At 33.3% G+C, this 21,463-nt stretch overlaps 1 protein-coding gene across 2 annotated transcripts in view; it reads left to right on the forward strand.

Moving 5' to 3' along the window:
• LOC113400155 (hemicentin-2-like) overlaps nt 1–21,463 on the forward strand; it is a 319,029-nt gene that overhangs the window by 286,830 nt on the left and 10,736 nt on the right. For both annotated transcript variants that reach the window (XM_064217679.1, XM_026639621.2), the window contains 3 exons: nt 1,618–1,769; nt 3,957–4,037; nt 7,203–7,286. In XM_064217679.1, the coding sequence (XP_064073749.1) occupies nt 1,618–1,769; nt 3,957–4,037; nt 7,203–7,286 (317 nt within the window). The remainder of the gene's footprint in view (nt 1–1,617; nt 1,770–3,956; nt 4,038–7,202; nt 7,287–21,463) is intronic.

Here is a 21,463-nt window from a genome sequence, read left to right on the forward strand (position 1 = left end):
ATAATGATACAAATCTAAAAAACATCACTAATCGAAAGCTACATTATTGCTGAGTGTTGTAGTGCAATTATATTAATAATATATCTATTTTTTTTTTTTTTAATTAATAAAAGGCATACGTGCGAGGCCGGTTTTGAAATAAAACTCTATACAACCGATTTATTAACTTTACGTTAGCGTGTGTATTGTGTAGTCAGTAAGATAAACGATAATAATTATGATACAGTATGACATTGATACTACAAAATCGAATCGGCAGCTGTCTTAAATAAATATTAATATTTACAATTAAATAAAATTTAATTGATTTTAAAAACAACTGCATAATTTTAAAGTGTGCTATCGAAATCTCTTTGTCTGGGATTATCTTAATAATCTGTACTAATATTTTAAATGCGAAAGTAACTTTGTCTGTATGTCTGTATGTCATTGCTCTTTCACCGGCAAATCAATTTTTTTTTCAAATTTTCATCTAATCAATGTTTGATTTGATTAAAATTTGTTATGAAACAAGCTTGAACTTCAAACAAGAACGTACGCTACTTTTTCATGCCCAACGCCTTAATTAAATCTATGGAATAGTTTTTTATTAAAATCGATTTATCGATTCTATCAAAGGCTTAAAGTTTAGAGATTATAACTGAAAACTATTTTCCGGGCTCTTCACTCAGGATATTACTTAAAGTTTCGTTTTGCTTTAATATGGTGACGCCACGCTATATGCTAAGCTGAGCCGAGCACAGCCAAGCCAGCAAAGCTAAAACTAAAGCCAAAGCCAAAGCCAAAGCCAAAGCCAAAGCCAAAGCCAAAGCTATGCCACGGCTATTAACGACGTCACATTCGATTATACAGTAAGAAGAATTGAATACACTAACCATTCCTTTCGGAAGGTCATTCGCTAGCTTATGCTACAGAGACTGTTGCCGATAGCAACCGTAGTTACAGAAAAGAAAAGAGGGATGTCGCGATAGCAACGGACAAAAAGAATATAACAGAGTTGTAAAAATATAAAAGATGAATAACAAAAAAAATATATAACATGGCAGCTGTTTTTGCCTTTCGTTTCAACGTTTACATTTTAGGATTTTTATTATTCAGCTTCGTTTAAATATATTTTCACGCTTCCTCGAACCCATCTGGGTCTGAAGCACACAGATGTGTAATATTGACGCGTCTGTTAATTGCTCTTCCATACCTACTTATCCCTCATTTATTACAGTTACTTGATTTTTAGTAATTTTTCATAGTAAAATATAATAATTCCGTTACTATTAAATGTTTGGGGTCTCTAAAATTATAGTAACTCATAATTACACCTCTATACATGGGTGAATGGGTGTATAGGCCAATAGAGTATTGGCCTATACACCTATTCACCCATGTACCAAAAAAACACACTCATCCACCTATCCACTCATTTATCTAACTATATTTCACGTGCCATTTTATTATACAGTTATATAACAGAGGCACAAGCGTCATAAAACCTTAGTTCCGTGGTTGGTGGGACATTGCCAATGTAATGAATTGTTAATATTTCTTATAGCGTCAATTTTAATGGTCACTGGTGATCATATACATAAAAAATTGAATTATATTATATTGTTTGTTTTATAGGACACCACGGTACATCAAGAGCTCGTGGCTGGCGCGGCAGTGTGCAGACGTCAGCCGACGTTACGGCGAACAATTCAGTGAGCAATGTCACAGCGCAGCTCGGCGGAACTGCCTATTTACATTGCCTCGTGGGACATTTGAGTGAAAGAGGCGTAAGTATATAATAATAATAATTATGAATCAATAAAATCAACTGAACTTCCTATGCTATCAGTTCTTCTTCCTTTAGATTTTGGTGAAATCCGACTGGAATGGATAGACTACGATTGTATCATATGAAAATCATATTTGTGTCATTTTTAATTTGTAGCTATTATATTTCAAGTGAGATTTTACGTACCCAATTCCTTATCCTTTGAATCTTTTTCAAACCCAACGGCAAATGCCATACTAATACGGATGTGACAGGAGACTATAGTTGTTCCAACGAGAAGAGGACAAAAGATAAATTATCAACATTTGACATAATTGACGCGATATAATTAGTTGAGAATAATCTTTGATATTTTTTATGGATTTTCGAAAAAATGGCGTTATAAACATCGAAGTTATTCTCTGAACTTCGAATGTCAAATTAAAGTGGATATAAGTAGTTAAGCGGCATATTGATCTTATGTTAATAAAGACATATTAATCGAGAACTGTCAGTAGCGCTCAATATAGCAAGTCGTGGAATACGTAACTCTAAGGTTTGTTGATTTTCATTCCTACTTAGACAGGAATAGACTTAAGATTGATCAACAATGATACCTTCTATAATATTTGAGTTTCTTATTTAATGGAACTTTTGTAGATACTAACAACATTTTACATCCAAAACGCTTCAAATTATGTAAGTACAGTTTCAGACATAGGCTTTATAGTCATCGGTAGATTTTAATACGCGTACATCAAAATTCTGATGTACATTATTTATTGCGTTATTAATTTGAAACATAAGCCGCCAAAAATCCTTAGAATAGTTAAGTAAAGTTAATCATAACTTTGGTCCATTACCAAAAATCATGGGTGGCCCATTACCAAAAGTGAAGGTGAAAATACTGTCTGCCTTCCTGAAATGAATTTACTACAAAAGATAATATTTTACAGCAACAAATACGACCCACGAGACTAATACAAATTTTACTTTAATTATACAATTTCTCATAACCGAACTTTTAATACGAAACAACGTGACGTAATTATTTCACGATAAATATGTTATTTAATACACGGAGTTCGGTTTCGATTTTGTAAAATCTAAAATTTAATAACACCTAATAATGAAAAGTACGGCCACATTTCATTTTAATGCAACGTTTACTGGTTTTGTGGAAATTAGTGACTTCATGACTAATTAACACATTGGTCAAAACGCTGCTTCCCGCAGGTCGAACTCATGTTTAATGATTGATCATAGATGGTCTGACCACCGATTAATTAATTCCAATTAAAATTCACTTTTTTGCTACTTATTTGTAATTACAATCTCATTACGTTACATTACACGGTTCAATTAGGACGTATTTTTGTATAATTGCTTTATCAAATAAAGCAGTTCTGCCGTTTCATTATAAATAGCCCATGAATTACAAATGGGAACAACAGCGTCGTTAACAGAACATTAATTATAAGTTAAGTAGAGGCATTCCAGCAAAACACACTATTTAATGCCAGCTCTACAGTGACTTGGACTACAATTGGCTAAAAATTAAAAAAGACCATTTCTTTCATACAAAAGAAATCACTAATTGCAGGCAGGCTTTACTTTGTTGATAGAAATCTGCTCGCTTCGTAACCGCATTGCAGATTGTAAAAGTTAAAACAAAGGCTCGTTTACATTGAGCGTTTTATAATTATAGATTTAAAATTATATACTAGTCACCTGACTGCTTTAACTGGGGGTAGTACCATAGACGAAATTGTATAAAAGTGGCATCGAATATTTCATATTAAATAAATTTGAGTTCACATAAACAATTTTGTAGTGATTTAAATTTTGATTCGTATTTTAGAATTATTATGAAATAACACCACAGTACTTAATTTTTTATAATTTGGAATTTTATCATGCAGCTAATTGTTAAAATCTGGAGCACTGGGTAAAATCTTAAGTATTTCATAATACTCTGTATTTTTCGAATACTTCAAAATGCTGGTATTACAAAAGATACGATTAATTTTAAATAACTAATAAAACGTATTGGTCGTGTGTTTGGACGTCCCAAACAAATCCCCACTCTTTACACGTGACGTCATATAAACATAAATTTTACTCAACGTGTCATTTCTGTACTTCCTGTTCTGTGATACGAAATATTACGACAGTTCGAAACTAATTCCGTTTATATATTTTGCAGCAAGTGTCGTGGATTAGGAAACGAGATTGGCACATACTGAGCTCCGGGAAGTTCACATACACCAACGACGAAAGGTTTCAGGTGAGTACACGTATTGTAGAATTATTAAAAGCTAGAATTTCTCTGTAGTGACGACATTTCACTCGACGATTAAACAGGTTAGTTTTTGGAAAAATCTCACAGAATACCTCAGTTAGTATTGACATTTCGTTCGAAATATTGTAGGCTTTTGGAAATTGGAAAATTAACAAAGTTGGAAATTGATATTGATGTTAAATAAATGCACATTATTGTAATTGTTGATTAATTATGCCCTACTTTTAAAAAAATACCCTACTTTTTATTGATAGTTATATTGTACCTACCACCTACAAGCAATAGAATAAATTATACAATTATACTGTATTCCTCTTCGGAAGTTAATTGGCTTATCACAATAAAATAATTTTAATTAAACCCAGAAAAAAAACTGTAATGTTTAAACCGGCTGTCGTACCATGTTGTGAACTCCCTGTCTTGAGCATGGACGTGGCCGGATATAGAGGAAGGGGAAGACCAAAGAAACGACGGATGGATTGTGTGAAGGACGATATGGCTGGAAAGAATGTTACTTGTGAGATGACGTCAGACAGAGAAGTATGGAAGAAGACATGCTGCCCTGACGCCAAACAAAATTGGAATAAGGGCAGGAGGATGATGATGTCAAATGAATTAAAAAAAAACTACAAAAGTTTATTTAATTTAATATAATTAATTAAATTAAAAAAATAATAATAATATAAAGTTAATTTTATTTCATTACATCGTTAAATATTATTATTAAATTGGTAAGAAATAAAAGGATTTTTTATTTTTATTTCATTTTATAACACACTGTATATATATAATTATATATACAGATCAACCAAAACTATAATACGTAATACATAATATATTGTAAGTATCATCGCTGGCACTTGTTTTCCTATACAAATATATACTCAATACCAAGGAACATCCAATAGGGGACAATCACGTGTAATTTGTCCGTTAAGATTGATTGAACTCGATATATGTGCCTATCTGATCCCTGGAACTATTGACGATCTATCAGCCTTCTAGATACATCATAGCAGATAAGGACGTTATTAAATCAGCTGTTCCATTATAATAAACTATCTCGTTAACCGGAGCCAGAACGGAGCTGGGTCTTATGTTAACTTTGGTAACAGACAATTTGTTTTGTTATATTTGAAAATTATATCCGAAATTAGAACAATTTTTTTTACGTTTTCTTTTCTCGGATTTTTATCGTTATTAGCGATATTGTAAAACGAAATGCCTCTTTGTTTTGAAATTTGAAAATTTTTGTCTGATCGTAATAAATTCCAATTTATTTTTCTTAAGTTTTATCTGAAGAAATCTAGATATAAATTATCTTGTTGTTGATTCAATAATGTTTTTGATGATTATTGTTAAAGATGTTAAAAAATCATGCCGACTGGGAGAGGTTTAGTGGCCCGTTCTGCATAAACCAATAGTTACGTATAGATACGTCATACACGTCTAATGTAGGCCCTTGCGAAACCGGTGGTAGTTAAACAATAATAGACAATTTTGAAAATCGAGGTAGTTGATATTTGGTTAGGGGAATACATTTTCGAAATGTACTAATGCAGATCTCGTTTACATGAAATTCTCGGTCCTAAATAAACTCTTCGTAATTAAAAGCTTAACATCATAAAATCCATTTCCTCAGCAAATAAGCTCGCTACAAATACAAATAATAATTTAGTTAGAAACTAGACACTTCAGCGCTAAATATTGAATGGGCACGAATTGGAAACCGCTGAATATACGCTTTACAGCACTAATGAAAATGTGATCTCCACTGCAGCATAATTTAGATGAGTATCAAATTAACTAACCAAGTAATCACCTATTCGGACTATAATTGAGCGTTGAAGCGTCAATTTTCGCTGAAAAAATTCAGACCTAAAGATTGTTGGAAATTTCAAGCGATTTTGTAATTATTATCCAGCAGTTGAAAGCGCTGATTTTGCATTTCCTCTCTGATTATGATTGGTATTATCGTTAAAGCGATTTGGTTAGGATTTGTTATTTGTAAAGTACAAAAATAAATAATAAATAGCCTGCATACTCGTATATCCTATTACTGGGCTAAGGTATTCTTATCTCATGAAGAGTAGGCTTGTAGTTTATTCCACCACACTATTCCGATGTTTAGTGGTTTCCTCGCTATGTTTTCCTCAGTACGAGATAAACTAAAAACACAAATTTAAAAGATTAAAATTCTGTGATGATTTCGTGATCATTTTGGTCATATTTGAAATTAATTTGAAGAAAAGATACTAATTTACAAGAAAACATATATATATTAAATATACTTTAAAATCATTCAGCAATACGTAATAATAGAGTCGCTCTTGATATCGATTTGATTGTATATACGAACATAATATTACGCCCATTTTATTTTTCATTAAAATTAAGATATCGAAATACATTTTTCATTCATCATTCGTTTCGTTTAACATTTTTGGTGCAATGCATTTTATTGACACGTTTAATGCGTTACTGGTTTATATTATAAAGCTGGGAATTCGTATTGTTAAACGCGGTGATTTCATGACCTACTAGTAATTATTGGTTTTGAGATAGCCGATTTGTTGAGTAATAATAGGCGATATTACGACTCGATGATGTTTAAGCGATGAACGCGTCATATAAATGAAACAGGCATATATATTTTTTAAGTTGAGTAAAATTACAGGCATAGCTAGTCATTAATATTTAAAATTCAGACATTTTTTTTATATAGTTTAATCAATAAAATTACTAACTTTCCGTCCCGACTTTACACAAAAAAGGGGGGGGGGGGTTCGTACAACTTTTATATCAGAGAACAAACATTTTCCGGCTACTTAAAATTATCTCTAGTAGAATATAAATATAGTATACATATAAACCTTCCTCTTGGATCACTATGTTTATTGATGAACCGCATTAAAAGTAGTTAAGTAGTTTAAAAGATTTAAGCCTACAGACGACGGGAAGCGAATTCGTTTTATACTATGTAAAGACACATAATATTCAGATTTATTAGTTATAATATAGTTATAATGATTTTTAAACATCATTAAATTAAGCAAGATCAACTCCCCAAAACTCTTAAAAAATTTACTTTAGTAAACTTACTTTAGTAAATTTGTGTATAACAAATTTTTTAATCCAATATAATTTCAGGTGCTCCACGGTGAAGGGTCAGAGGACTGGACCCTTCAAATCAAGTTCGTTCAAAAAAGGGACAACGGAACATACGAATGTCAGGTAAGTTAATCTAATTTATCTATTATATTTTTATATATAGGACGGACACCTAGGTCCTGACTTTTTACAGGGTAAAAAATCTTACAAATGTGTGCGGCCATTTTTCCCCCTAAAAGAGTTAATTTTCGCAAACATTGATTATGTGATATTGATTATATATAAAAAATCAGTTATGGTCTCATTTGAAGAGCTCCAGCCGCAGTAGCGCAGAAAGATAAAGAGGATTCTTGATTGCAATTTACTAAATTGTTACAATTTAACAAAGAATTAATTTAAGGGAGTGGAAAAAAGTTACTGGCCAGTTGGAGAGCGGTGCTACGGCTGTATAGTAAGGTTTTTCATTTTGGCACCAAATGTAGATAAGTGACTTAAATGATCCAAACAAAACCTGTCATAAGTTTCGATATTCCTAAAAAATCTTATGAATAAACATGAAGTTTCGCATGAGCCCCATTAGTTCATGATCATTGTTTAACTTTTATCAGCTATGGACAGCTATCAGTTAAAAAAACTTTTGAAAAAATGACCGATGTTTTAAAACGAAATCTCAACGATATAATTAGACGAATCGTTTTACCTCTTTAATGGTGAATTCTCTGAAAATAGACTAAGCAAAAACCGTTTTTACGTATTCATATTATTTGAATTGCAAATGTGGAAAGTGCGCTCCGGAGTCCGCTCCTGACGGTGAGGTTTAAGGGATAGGTATCGTGCAGGGCTTACGATTTCTACTGCGTTATTTAAAAATTCGTCACTTTTAATTGATTTAAAAAATAATATTTATATTTACAATTTTTCAAACGGCTCTAATTGACGACTTTCTAAATTTAATACAAAGGCATTTTACGCAAAAGTTTTTCCATCGTAGAGTGTTATATAATTCAAACTTTCATTTAAAACTAATGGATTACCGACGTAATATGGGGGGAGTGTAGAGAATTTATCATTTAATAATATAATGAATTGAGCCGAGATGGCCCAGTGATTAGAACGCGTGCATCTTAACCGATGATTTCGGGTTCAAACCCAGGCAGGCACCACTGAATTTACATGTGCTTAATTTGTTTATAATTCATCTCGTGCTCGGCGGTGAAGGAAAACATCGTGAGGAAACCTGCATGTGTCTAATTTCAACGAAATTCTGCCACATGTGTATTCCACCAACCCGCATTGGAGCAGCGTGGTGGAATATGGTCCATACCTTCTCCTCAACGGGAGAGGAGGCCTTAGCCCAGCAGAGGGAAATTTACAGGCTGATTATGTATTATGTTAATATAATGAATGTGTATATTTCTACGTCACCCAGCTACTAAAAGTTTGGACGCGTTGTGTTTGCGAAAAAAATGAAATCCTTGTGACTCCATTTTGGTCGTGATACCCAATACATGTAGTAATAGTAGAAGGGCTTTGAGCGTGCTTCGTCTGGGTTTGTACCAACCACTCATTAGGTCTTACACCGCCACACAGCAATACATCACTGTAGGTGTTTTGTTTGAAGAATAATTGAGCCAGTGTTACTGCAGGCGCAAGGGACATAACATCTTAATTCCCAAGGTCGGTGACGCTTGAAGATGTTATGAATGTCAATTTTGATTTTATTCTAAACTCAGCATAAGGTTTAAAGAAATTAAGCAAATGATAAAAAAGAACAACTGTGTACTGGTGTACTAAGAAAAGGCCTAATCTTCTGTTTAGGAAAAGGTTTCGACCTAATTTTACTACGCCGGTCCGATCTCGAATGGTTATAATTATTCGGCAGAATAGATTTCCGCACAATGTTTTCATTCAACAATGCACACGCATTAAGCACTTATACTTATGGATTTAAACACGCTATCTTTGAGTTAAACCGACACGTCTTACCAACTCACTGTTCTTATTCATAATAGCTAATTATTTTATATGTAATTAAGATAAATTTAACGCGTGAAATTCAAGATGGTGGATATGTTTCTCCGTATCCCCTTATTCTATGTACATTTGTATTGTTTATTGTTTCAATTTAAACATTTTCATTATTATAGGTTAGGGAGCGCTCAATTAAAGTGTTCTGATAATTATTTTAAGTGGTGCTTAGTATACGAGAACTATGAATAAATTTGAATATTTAATTTTAGGGATTATTAAATAAAATGAAGGTTATATTTAGCAACATAAAAAATGTGACCGTGACTGGAACCACGGGAGATGTATAACGTCAATTAATTGGTATTGAAATAATTTCGTAATTAAAATTAACACATTTTACTTGTTACGATTAAATTATTTGCAACGTAGTATATACTGTACGCATCATACAATGGAGTAGAGGACGGCGGTAGGGAGAGTACCAAGAGTATGTTGGCATCACACGCGAGCAAGGCCGCGGTTGGAAAGTAGTCCTTCATAAATATCGATAATATATAAATATAAATAAATATTCGACAACATCACCTACATTACTCTGATCCCAGTGTAAGTAACGACGGTACCACAAACACAGACCCATGACAACATGGAAAACTAATGAAGTTTTTCTATATCGACTCGGCCGGGAATCGAACCAGGGACCTCGGAGTGGCATGCCCATGAAAACCGGTGTACTCACTACTCGACCACGGAGGTCGTCCGACCACGGAGGTCGTCAATATCGATAACCTTATTTAAATATATATTAATTGAAAAAAAAAACACGTTGGCTTTATGATATATAAGTGTGTTTATAAATAAATCTTAGAATAGAACGTGTAGTGTTAATAACGAAGTTTTGGATATAATTATAATAATACACAAGCCGAGTTTTAACTTGATATTGCGGCGGCGAACCTGTAAAAGCCGCGCTACACGCTCAAGTATCACTTTATTCATACAAGTTTGCGCAGTTAAGCGCCAGTGTATGGGTGACAAAATGGTAACTCTTGCAAACTTGTGACCACAATAGCACACCGGTGTACGACGATTTAAAAGTTGCAAGTTCAAATCACTTGAACATATAAATAATACCCTTATAAATATATCGCCTATGTATTCATTGAGCCGAGCTGGCCCAGTGGTTAGAACGCGTGCATTTTAGCCGATGATTTCGGGTTCAAACCCAGACAAGCACCACTGAATTTTCATGTGCTTAATTTGTGCTTATTCATCTCGTGCTAGCGGTGAAGGAAAACATCGTGAGGAAACCTGCACGTGTCTAATTTCAACGAAATTCTGCCACATGTGTATTCCACGAACCCGCATTGGAGCAGCGTTGGAATATGCTCCAAACCTTCTCCTCAAAGGGAGAGCTTTAGTCCAGCAGTGTGAAATTTACAGGCTGTTAATGTAATGTATATTCATATATTATAGGTATTCTAGTATAAATTTTGTTCTTTAACTATAGCACATTGAATAAGCACCTGGGCGGTGTCCATGGACAGGCGGTCACTTTAACATACATACACATAAAATAAATCGTTAGTATATTGATAATATAAAAAAAAAACAATTGTGACATAATTGGAGTAAATTGGAATATTTTTGTATGAGATTGTTCAAAAATCTAAACAACTACTGTAGTAATATTGTAGGATGTAAAAACATTTGCAGATAACTTCAAGTCAGAGTCATATGAGCAAAAGATATAATATTAAACTTACTTTAAGCAATAATCCGAGACTTCAGATTTCAGGTGCACGACTAACGGCTTTACGTGCTTTCCGAGGCACGGGAGTGTACACTCTTTTGACCTCCAGATGGTTACTGAGTTTTTTTTTCGATAGAAATACATAATATTTTTCTATTGGTCCCACCTGTAGATTGAACTCAGAACCGCCGGATCTGCGGCCGTTTATCAAGCCATTAGACCAATGATGCAGTTATTTACATAATTCTCCTCATCCTACATAATCTGTCCCATTTCTTCACCGCAGAGTACGAGACGAATTTAGAAATACGTGCTCAATCAAACCATCATACTTCATTTACTGTTCTTGAAATTATTAGTAGCGTAATGAGTTCCGTATTTTTGTAACTTGGATATGCAAAACGTGCCACGCAAATAAGTTGTTGCGTGAAACGGAAGTTTTACCTAACTCATTAGGCTTATATAAGTGTGTCTGAGTGGCGCGGTGAGCAAGCTCAGTAAATATAATGTTAATTACATTATATATTCAACTTTTTCATTTAATTCGTCCACCAACCAACGCCGTCTTTTATTTATTATAATGGGACTTTTAAATGAGTTTATTTCATTCATAATTTGAAAATGTATATAATTATCAAAATTGTAGTGTATTTTTTGTGCAAAATTCAAATCATTTTGAGAGCGTTTCCATAAATACCGCTAATAGTATGACCGGTTAATTCTTCTAAATCTAACTTTTGTACGGTTTTTTCGAATAGAAAGAGAGATAGACGAGAAGGGGGTGTGTATATAATTCTTTAATATTTTGTAGAAAACTTCTTTTTTAAAAAAAAAACAAGACCGTAATTTAAAGATTCTCCACAGTTAGAAGAAAATTGTTATTCTTTTCGGTCTGGGAACATACCATATTAAATGAGCTTAACATTTAAATAATGGTAATTATATTATAACGAACTATACAGCATGAGCTTGAACATTATGTGGCTTTGGTATAGAATCGGGCAATGGTGTCTTTTTTTCTGATGGCCAAAATAATTAAATTTTTTGGTATTTATGTTGGGCCCGACGTCAAGATGTATTTCGCTTACTGCTAGCCTAAAAAAAAGTTCTTGATAAAAAATACGTAGTGATAAAAATCCTTGTTGTGTTTTAATTTAATGGTATTTTTAAGTATATTTTTTGTCTATTTTTGTATGACTCCTAATTAATTTGGCAAATTTGCCGTCATTAATTTGATTAACATTATACAAAATACTTATATTTTCATAGCGGGTTAGGGTTACTGTTGATTAGGTACGCACCAACATTCATACATTTTTGACCATTTTTTCTCCGCAGATATTTAACTTTGACAATTCATAAATCTAAATCGTTTGTTAAAATTCATAATTAAAGCATATAACTCAACATAATATTACATACGTGATAAAAAAGTGTGAAGTTAGTAAGTACAGCCTGTAAATTTCCCACTACTGGGCTAGGGCTTCTTCTCCCTTCGAGGAGACGGTTCTCCTAACCGTAAACTTATTCTTATCCACCGCGCTGCTCAAATGTGTTGAATAATGTTGTGTGGGTGAATTACGTTGAAATTAAACGCATGGATATTTCCTCGCGATGCTATTCTTCACTGCCATGAACGAGATGAATTAAAAATACAAATTGAGCACACGGTTCTTTTCGGTTTCGGTTTCGGTTTCGGTTTCGGTTACAATATGCATTCCGAACCCGTTTTAGCTTTACATTTAATATAATCCTGTAAAATGTCGATTCAAAAGTGTTTGTAAAAGTCTACTTGAATAAAATATAATGATCATTCAACAAGTCATGTGACCTTGGGGCCTGAGACCTTATAAGCTAGCGACTAAGTGGACAAGGCAGTCCTTTAAATAATTATTATTGATAAGTAATACTAATAAGCAAGTGAAATTTTATGATTAACTTTTAATTATACACACTAAAATCTATATGATATAAGCAAATGGACCATCTGATAGTAAGTGGTCACCACCACCCGCAAACATTGACGCTGTAAGAAATTTCAACCATTCCTCACATCACAACAATGCACCATCAACCTGGGGAGCTAAAATTGTATGTCCCTCTTACCTATAGTTACACTGGCTCACAACAATACCAATTATTAATATTTGACGGTATAATATCTGAGTGGGTGGTACCTACTGAAACGGGTTTTGCGCAAAACTCTACCACCAAGTAAATATAAAATAGGAATATCCAATATTTTTGCACAGTAATAGCATGTAAATGTCTGGCTTGTCTAACGCTCAGTGGCGGATTTGCTCTAAAACCCAGTAGGCCCCGGCCTAGGGCAGCTAGGTATTAAGGGCGGCAAATCATGCCAAAAAAAAAATCGCTGATGGTAACAAGATTAACAAGAAATAACTCAAATGCAAAGTATCCTAGTATTTTAAGGGCTCGCGCACCGTACCGTGTGATTATAATCTTCCTACATCACTATTTTGCGTACAGGAAAAAGTTCGTTTTCTTGTTTGCGCAGAGTTAAAATCTATTTACGCACAAGAATGACGGAGCAGAGGTTAAACGATCTTGCTTTGCTTAATATAGAATCTGATTTTTTAAGCAAATTAGATTGCGAAGGTTTAATTAATGATTTTGCTGTGCAGACGAGTTTTGTCACACATTTTAAAACATTTATTTTATTAAAAACAAAACCTAAAACCGAAAATGTTTTATTTAAATGTCCAATCATCCCTGAAACCTCGGAAAATATTATAAACTAGCTTTATAAGCTAGCTCTTGATTAAACAATTTTCTGAATCAATTAAATGTGGGGGGAATAAAGTAAATTCATGAATTATTGTCTAGTCTATAATGATGGGTGCTGAGAAAGGACTGCAAATCCGCCACTGCTAACGCCTCCTCTCCTTATGAGAAGGTTATTGAACCTTATCTCACACCGCTTCTCCAACAACAAACAACATCTGTAATTTTTTTTAAAGCAATACATTTAAGTTTCCTCACGATCATTTCGTCACCGTCGAGAGGCAAGTTGAATGATGATGAACTTACCCACGACCTACGCAAAATTCTCAAATATCTCGCTCGACTAAATTTTTCATAATTTAATGCAAAAAAACTTGTTTTGAAAATTTTAAAATAAGTCTGCTAATCGGGATAACTTTATCCGCACATTTGGCTAAGCACTACAATGTTAAACAACACGAGTTGTGTTTTCGCAAGGATTAAAATATTCATGATTTGCCGGTCTAAAATTATTCCGCATGACTCCGAATTGCCCGGGGATATCCGTAAGATACTCTAAAGCCCTTATGTTAAATTCATGTTTTATGGAACGATTACCTACTTTTGTACCTGAAATTGGAAGAGAATTAATCATGTCTTATTTTCTTAATAACGACGATAATTGGGTTCTAGTAAAAGTATGTCTTCAGATATTTTTGTTGCTAAGACTATGTGCAAGAATTACAAGAAAATAGGTACCTCGAATGACTTAGTAATCTTAGTGACAGGTTAAAGAAAATTATGACATTTTGGACGATGAAAAAATCGCAATATTAAACTTAAATAATTTGTATAGTGTATTTATCATTTATAATGTTTTATCATTTATAATATATGTAAACTTAACAAAATATGTCCAAAATAAAACTCCGTAATGATCATAATAACTTTTTTGTATTTTTCTTTTGACTTTACATTTTTCTCTTTTCTCATTTCTTTTGTTTTTCCTCCAACGCTCAAAACCGAATCAATCAAATTACCCTATCCTCCTTTCCCGCACACATTTTGTTGCCATTCAGAATATATAATTACCGGCAGTCAATAATCTTTTATTGTTAATAAAAATATAAAAATAAATTGAAAAATAATAATTAAAACATTAAATAAAAGTCGGCTTACATGTGTATATATATAAATAATTGATAATGATTAATTCATTTACTTGGTGCAAGCCCGTCTGGGTAGGTACGACCCACTCATCAGATATTCTACCGCCAAACAGCAATACTTAGGATTGTTGTGTTCCGGTTTGAAGGGTGAGTGAGCCAGTGTAACTACAGGCATAGGTTACATAACATCTTAGACCACGGTCGGCGGCGCATAGATGGATGAAGGAATGGTTATTATTTCTTACAGCGTCAATGTCTGTGGGCGGTGGTGACCACTAACCATCAGGTGGCCCATTTGCCCGTCCTATACCTATTACATTTCAAAAAAACTGAACGGAATATAAGTTCGTATGGAATATCACCAATTTTTAATCAAGAAATATAGAATTTTGTGATTGGGATTCGATTTGGAAGACAAGCTTTATTTAGAAAATCATTCAAAATAAATGGAATGAGAGATAAAAAAGGTCAACATTATTTACAACTTTCGAAATATGTAATCAATAATTATGAATGATAAAAACCTATAAAAGCGATTTCCGATAGGGTATAAATTAATCTACCTCCATAAAAACCTTTCTCATCCCATTCTATACAAGAACAAAGGCAGTGCTGGCTCATATATCTGAATGGCTTAAACACGATTAACGATTCAGCTCTCTTTACGAGAGAAAAGTTGAACAATCTTTTATCGAAGTATATTTAATATAGGTTTTTAAAGATTTTTACAGGAATTGTAAATTAAATACTGTAACGTTCACATGTATCATCGATTTACAAATTATATTAAATAGACATTTTATTTAATTACCAGCTCAATGTGGACACACACCGCATTCGCCGTACGCCAATTTATATATTTTAATTTTCCCGCGCTTTCGCGATGTGTGACACTGCAGATGACGGATGCACAGATAAAATATAAACTGGATACTAATTAATATGTTTTTATAGATCTGTGTACTCTACAGATACCTTCATTAATTTATCATGTTGAGTCTGTAAGTCTGAAAGGTTTTCTTGACTGAAAATACCAATTTTTTTAACCTAGTCGGAGATTTGAAGCAACGACTTTGAGATTGGCAGCATTATAGGCTAACCTTTAATAGAAGCAGACGTGGATTTTTAAATTGAAGTACCTCATAAAATATTTTCAGTTGTGAAAGTCGTAAAAGAATAAAAAAATAAAATTTATCTTAAAAACAATTCCGTTTTCTTTTGTCACGGATATCGGTCTTTTGTACTGATCGCATAATCTATATAATACACATGCCTACTAGTATCCGCGTGAGAGTCTTGTTAGTAAGTATAATAAATTAAAATTTTAAATGCACTAAAAAGAAAAAAATAAACTTTAACACTAAAACTTTTACTGTTAACTGTTAGCTTGTCGCGAGATTTAAAAACTCGTATTTACATAGCTTAAAAATTTAAAAGATACAATTATTCACATTAAATTATTTAATTTACTTGTATATCTATATAAGTCAATCTTACTTTCTATTTCATAATATTATTATAGATACAGAATTCATGTTTTTTTTCTTTGTCTCACGCGAAAGCTGCTGAACGTATCGATATGAGACAGAGGCCAATCAACATGGAATCGTCCGAAGATGTGATAGGCTATTAATATTTTTAATTCCGATGATCCTTTCCTTTTTTTATTTAATGGCCAGTGAAGCGAACGTGTAACAGTTAAAGCCATCCCTTTTAATTTAAATGCTATGCTTACATAAAAATGCATAATGTTCCATAGAAATAATTATATATCTCTAATTGACCCTTGTCCAACGCCCCTTTTAAGGGTACAAAAATCGTGTTTACCTTAGAATTTGCAATTCGATGCTAATGTCACACGAGTTTTATATGACTTTTACCTTTCGAGAGCTCTCGTAGGGGACAGCGTAGCCTCATAAAAAAGTTAACATATGCGCGCCGTAAGGCCTCGTGCATACTAAACGTGAATATAGAAAGGTTAGTTTAAGCCCAGTGGCTTGTGGAATAACAAAACTGCCCCAGGTTTAACTTCACGCCTCGCTATATTTTCCACATCTTGACATTGGTTAGTTTGTTTAGTAACTTTAAAACGTTCTCTTATAAGCATAGGTATTGTATAGCTAAATAAATATACATACATATATAAACTTTTTGCTGAATTACGACAGATGTTCAAGAAATACGCAATCTATTTATTTATTGAATTGTTCGATTGAAATGTTGGAGTCTTCGACAAATATAAATATTTTATTATTATTTTTTAAACCTCAACTGTTTTTTTTTTATTTTTTTATATATCTCTTTCGGCTTTATTTGAATGTTCTTAACATTTCGGTGAATTTTTGAGATAGTAAAGTTGAACATTTTCAATGTAAGTGTGATGTTAGCCTAAGGTATTCCATTAGCACAATCCTACAGCATAGCGTAAGGGTGAACTTGTACGGATTTAAGCAAATAATAACAAGGCAGTTTGAAGAGGTTTTAGTCCAAGCCTTGCATTTTTAATTACTTTAATGTCGTGCGAGTGTGAATTATGCTAAAAGCACAGAATATATAATAATAGAACATAGAATACAGAATGGACAAGTTTACGCCGAAACGACTTAGGGGATTTCAATTCTGGAATAATTAAAGTCTAACCTCTAGTTTCTGAAACGATTTATATTTTTAATCTGGATCGTAATTGGTTGATGAAATAATATGACGCAATGATTAACCAATGAGCGTCCACTATTTAGCCATATTAATAAATCTGATGGAAATATTAAAGTTACAGTAATCGAGATAGTAGTTACTTGTGATTTGCTATGTTTCTCGTATTAATCGAGAAGACGATTCGAAATTTATATAATTTAATACGGTACACACAAAACGATAAAACATAAAACGATTGTTGACGTACACAAGCTTTTGTCAGTGACTACGAAGTATTTGTTACGTCATCGAGACGTTTGTGTGCTAAAAGGTATAGTTTAACGGACTAGTTAAAAAAGCAAGGTGAATTCAAAGAGGCGGCCATTTAAATATAAACTTTATTCTATTGAAGTAGGTCTTCAAACACGTTTTTGATTTAAATAATAATAAATTTAGTTGGGATAAGATCGTACCGATCAAATTTACGGCTTATTCGATCACTCAACGCCTCGATCAATCATTAGAAGCAGTTTTATTAGCTTGTATTGCCTGGAGAACAGAATCAATAAAAAGGTGCTCGAATCAGTCGAAAATTCGTTTGGTAAGAACTTGCCCATTGTCGATCTTACCACAACTATTATATAACGAATTATATAATATAAATACTATAATATCAAAATCGATTATTTAGTGTCTTACATAACATCTAATTGCTGATAACATTTAAGAAAGTTTTTTAGTTTATATATGAGATTTTAATACAAAAACAAATGTAGTAAGTTTTATATATTATCTGATATTTTCCAAGTTAGTAATCATGAATACAAATATATTATTTAATATTTTAGCAATGTATGTGTCCATCTGAGCATATTATGTTATAATTATCCACAACTCTTGACTTTAGATTTTCTTGCTTATGTTTATTTTAATTACAATTTACGAAACCAATTACTATTATTAAGCAAATTTCTATTTTGTATAACGGAGTAGCAAAATACAAATTCGCTACGTTCTACGATCTGTACATAATAATGTACATATATATTACTTATATAAAGAATAAAGAACACTGATGAAAATAGTGTTTGAAACTTTTTAAAGCAACATCGTAATAAAATGCTGTACTTATATAGGATGACCACATAAACGCAATTAATTTTACGAGTCGAATTTATTTTGACAAACAACTAATTAGAGAGTTTCGTTCAATTAACGTTTCATAAATGAATAAATACTTATTTTAAAGTAAAGTGAGATCATATATATTTTCCACGGAAAAGCAACGGCTTCCTCACTCTTAAAAAATTGTTTGTTTGTTCTAAACATTATGTATCTGAAGTCCCTTATCTTAGGAAACTTCTCCACAGAAATTCCTCTCAGACGAGTACGAGGTGAATTCTAAGCTATTGGGCTAAGAGTAAAGTCGCACCCTCTAATTCTCTCAATACCTGGGATACGGCTTTCTCCTTTGAGGAGAAGATTAGGTTGTTTTACCACACTGCTTCTACGCGTGTTGATGGAATAATAACATAACATAATCAGTCTGTAAATTTCCCACTCCTGGGCTAAGGCCTCCTCTCCCGTTGAGGAGAAGGTATGGAGCATATTCCACCACGCTGCTCCAATGCGGGTTGGTGGAATACACATGTGGCAGAATTTCGTTGAAATTAGACACATGCAGGTTTCCTCACGATGTTTTCCTTCACCGCCGAGCACGAGATGAATTATAAACAAATTAAGCACATGTAAATTCAGTGGTGCCTGCCTGGGTTTGAACCCGAAATCATCGGTTAAGATGCACGCGTTCTAACCACTGGGCCATCTCGGCTCTTTCGTTAATGGAATAATCATGTGATTTTCAACCAGCGCATGCAGCATAACAGCTCACCTCACGATGTTTTTCTGCAGCGTAAAAAAAATAATATACTATACAAAACCATAATGTATGGTCACCTTACGTGTAGGGGCAATGCCTTCCTCTTAAGATGGCTGGCGTTGCGCAGAGGGTAAATATCAGCCAAGTACGCGCTTCAAAAAGCCTAGGTGTAGGAATTAAGTTTTCTGCTTTTTTTCTTTTTACTATGTAACCAGATCTTAATTATGATACGTAAATGTTGAAAAGGTCTGTGATATTTGTTTGAAATTTGACGCCATATTTTCAAGCTTATATTTTTAGCTTATAACTTCAACTTTTATATAAATATAGAGTCAACTAGTATGACCCAGTGGTTAAAACACACGAATCTTATCAAACTATTGTGCGTTCAAACCCGAGAAAGTATTCATCATGTTCTTGGATGCTGTTGGTGTCGTATGAAAATACTCTATTTTCTCCAAACCTTCTCAAAAAGAAGAGGAAGCCTTAGCCCAGTAGTGGGACACTTATAGACTATTTCTTTAATTTTTATAATTAAAATATCGAATATTGCAACATTTCTACCTCACGATAATTTTTCATTAAGCAATCCTCAGCGGCCTCAAGTCACACACACCGGCTTATCTTTATGTTATTAGTTTTAAATTTTATTTTACAGAATAGGTTAACGGGCTTACCTGGTGGTAAGCGTTACCGCGATGGTTACCCATCGCCCAAAGCCAGTGGAACTAATAAATAACAATTTACGTCGCCAATGCGGTACCAATCTCAGGAACTAAGATGGTATGTCCTTTCAAACCGAAACACAACAGCACTAAGTGTTGCTGCTTAGTAGTAGAATATATGTCGACTAGGTAGTGCCTATCCTGGCTTGCCCTAACACAAAGTAAAAAATAATGCATCGTAGTAAGTGTTTAACGTATATATATAATAATAATAAATAAATAAATAAATAAATAAATATTGGACAACATCACATACATTACTCTGAATCCAATGTAAGTAGCTAAAGCACTTGTGTTATGGAAAATCAGAAGTAACGACAGTACCAAATACACCCAGACCCAAGACAATATAGAAAATTAATGAACTTTTTCTAAATCGACTCGGCCGGGAATCGAACCCGGGACCTCGGAGTGGCGTACCCATGAAAACCGGTGTACACCCTACTCAACTACGGAGGTCATATATAACCTTAAAATTAATTACAATTAGATACAATAAATCTAGATAGATTGTCTTATCGAAATATTAACTTTACAATAAGACATAAATAAAAAAGACAGTTTGTTTCATCTGGGTCATATAGGACCCATGCCTATCTTGCCTGAAGGGTTAACACGGTAGCCGAAAGTACCGGAAAAAATGCGCCGGTAAAGAGAATATTCTCGAAGCGCGTAGTAAGACTGGCTATTACAGACCAGTCAGTAAGATCCCGCACTCTTTTAGTTAAGTTAGCATTTTTTAAATTCATCTAAAATTCGCTCATTATTTGCTTCGTTTTTAATTTTTCGACGGTACGGAACATTCTTTGTTATATAATATTGTATCGTTATTTAATCATACAGCTGAGGTGGCCCAGTGGTTGGAATACGTGCATCTTAGGCGATAAGTGCCGGTTCGAACCCAGGATAGCGGCATTGAATTTTCATATGCTTCATCTTCATCTTTAATATGCTAGGAAATCTTCTAATTTCAATGAAAATCACTGCAATATGTACCCACCAACACACATTGCAGCAGCGTATCTAAGCTCCAAACCTTCTTCTTAAAGATTATAGAAGGCCCACGGCATATTTTTAATTTGTTACTTTTTTATTTAGTCAATGATTCAAATAGTTCGATAAATAAATAAATGCTAATACGAGTAAGCACAATTCAGGTTCAACGGGCACAATAAGGCTCCAATAATACAACTTTTAGATAAAAAAGTCTTGTTTTTTTCCGACTAGGAAATTTGAAATTCTCTGCTTTCCCCTACGCATATACGTTTACGCTATATGCAAATATTATAAAACCTCTCTCTCGAATCACTGTTTATTAATGAAAACGCGACAGAACCGCTCTTTGAGACAGGATTTTTGCAAATTTCAACTCCAAGGAGGCGATTTCATAGGCGTAACTTTGCGTTAATTCTACCTGTACGAAGTCGAACGAGCAATTTGTTACA

The sequence above is a fragment of the Vanessa tameamea genome, chromosome 18, assembly GCF_037043105.1.
Source record: "Vanessa tameamea isolate UH-Manoa-2023 chromosome 18, ilVanTame1 primary haplotype, whole genome shotgun sequence".
In the NCBI taxonomy this organism is placed as follows: Eukaryota; Metazoa; Arthropoda; class Insecta; order Lepidoptera; family Nymphalidae; genus Vanessa; species Vanessa tameamea.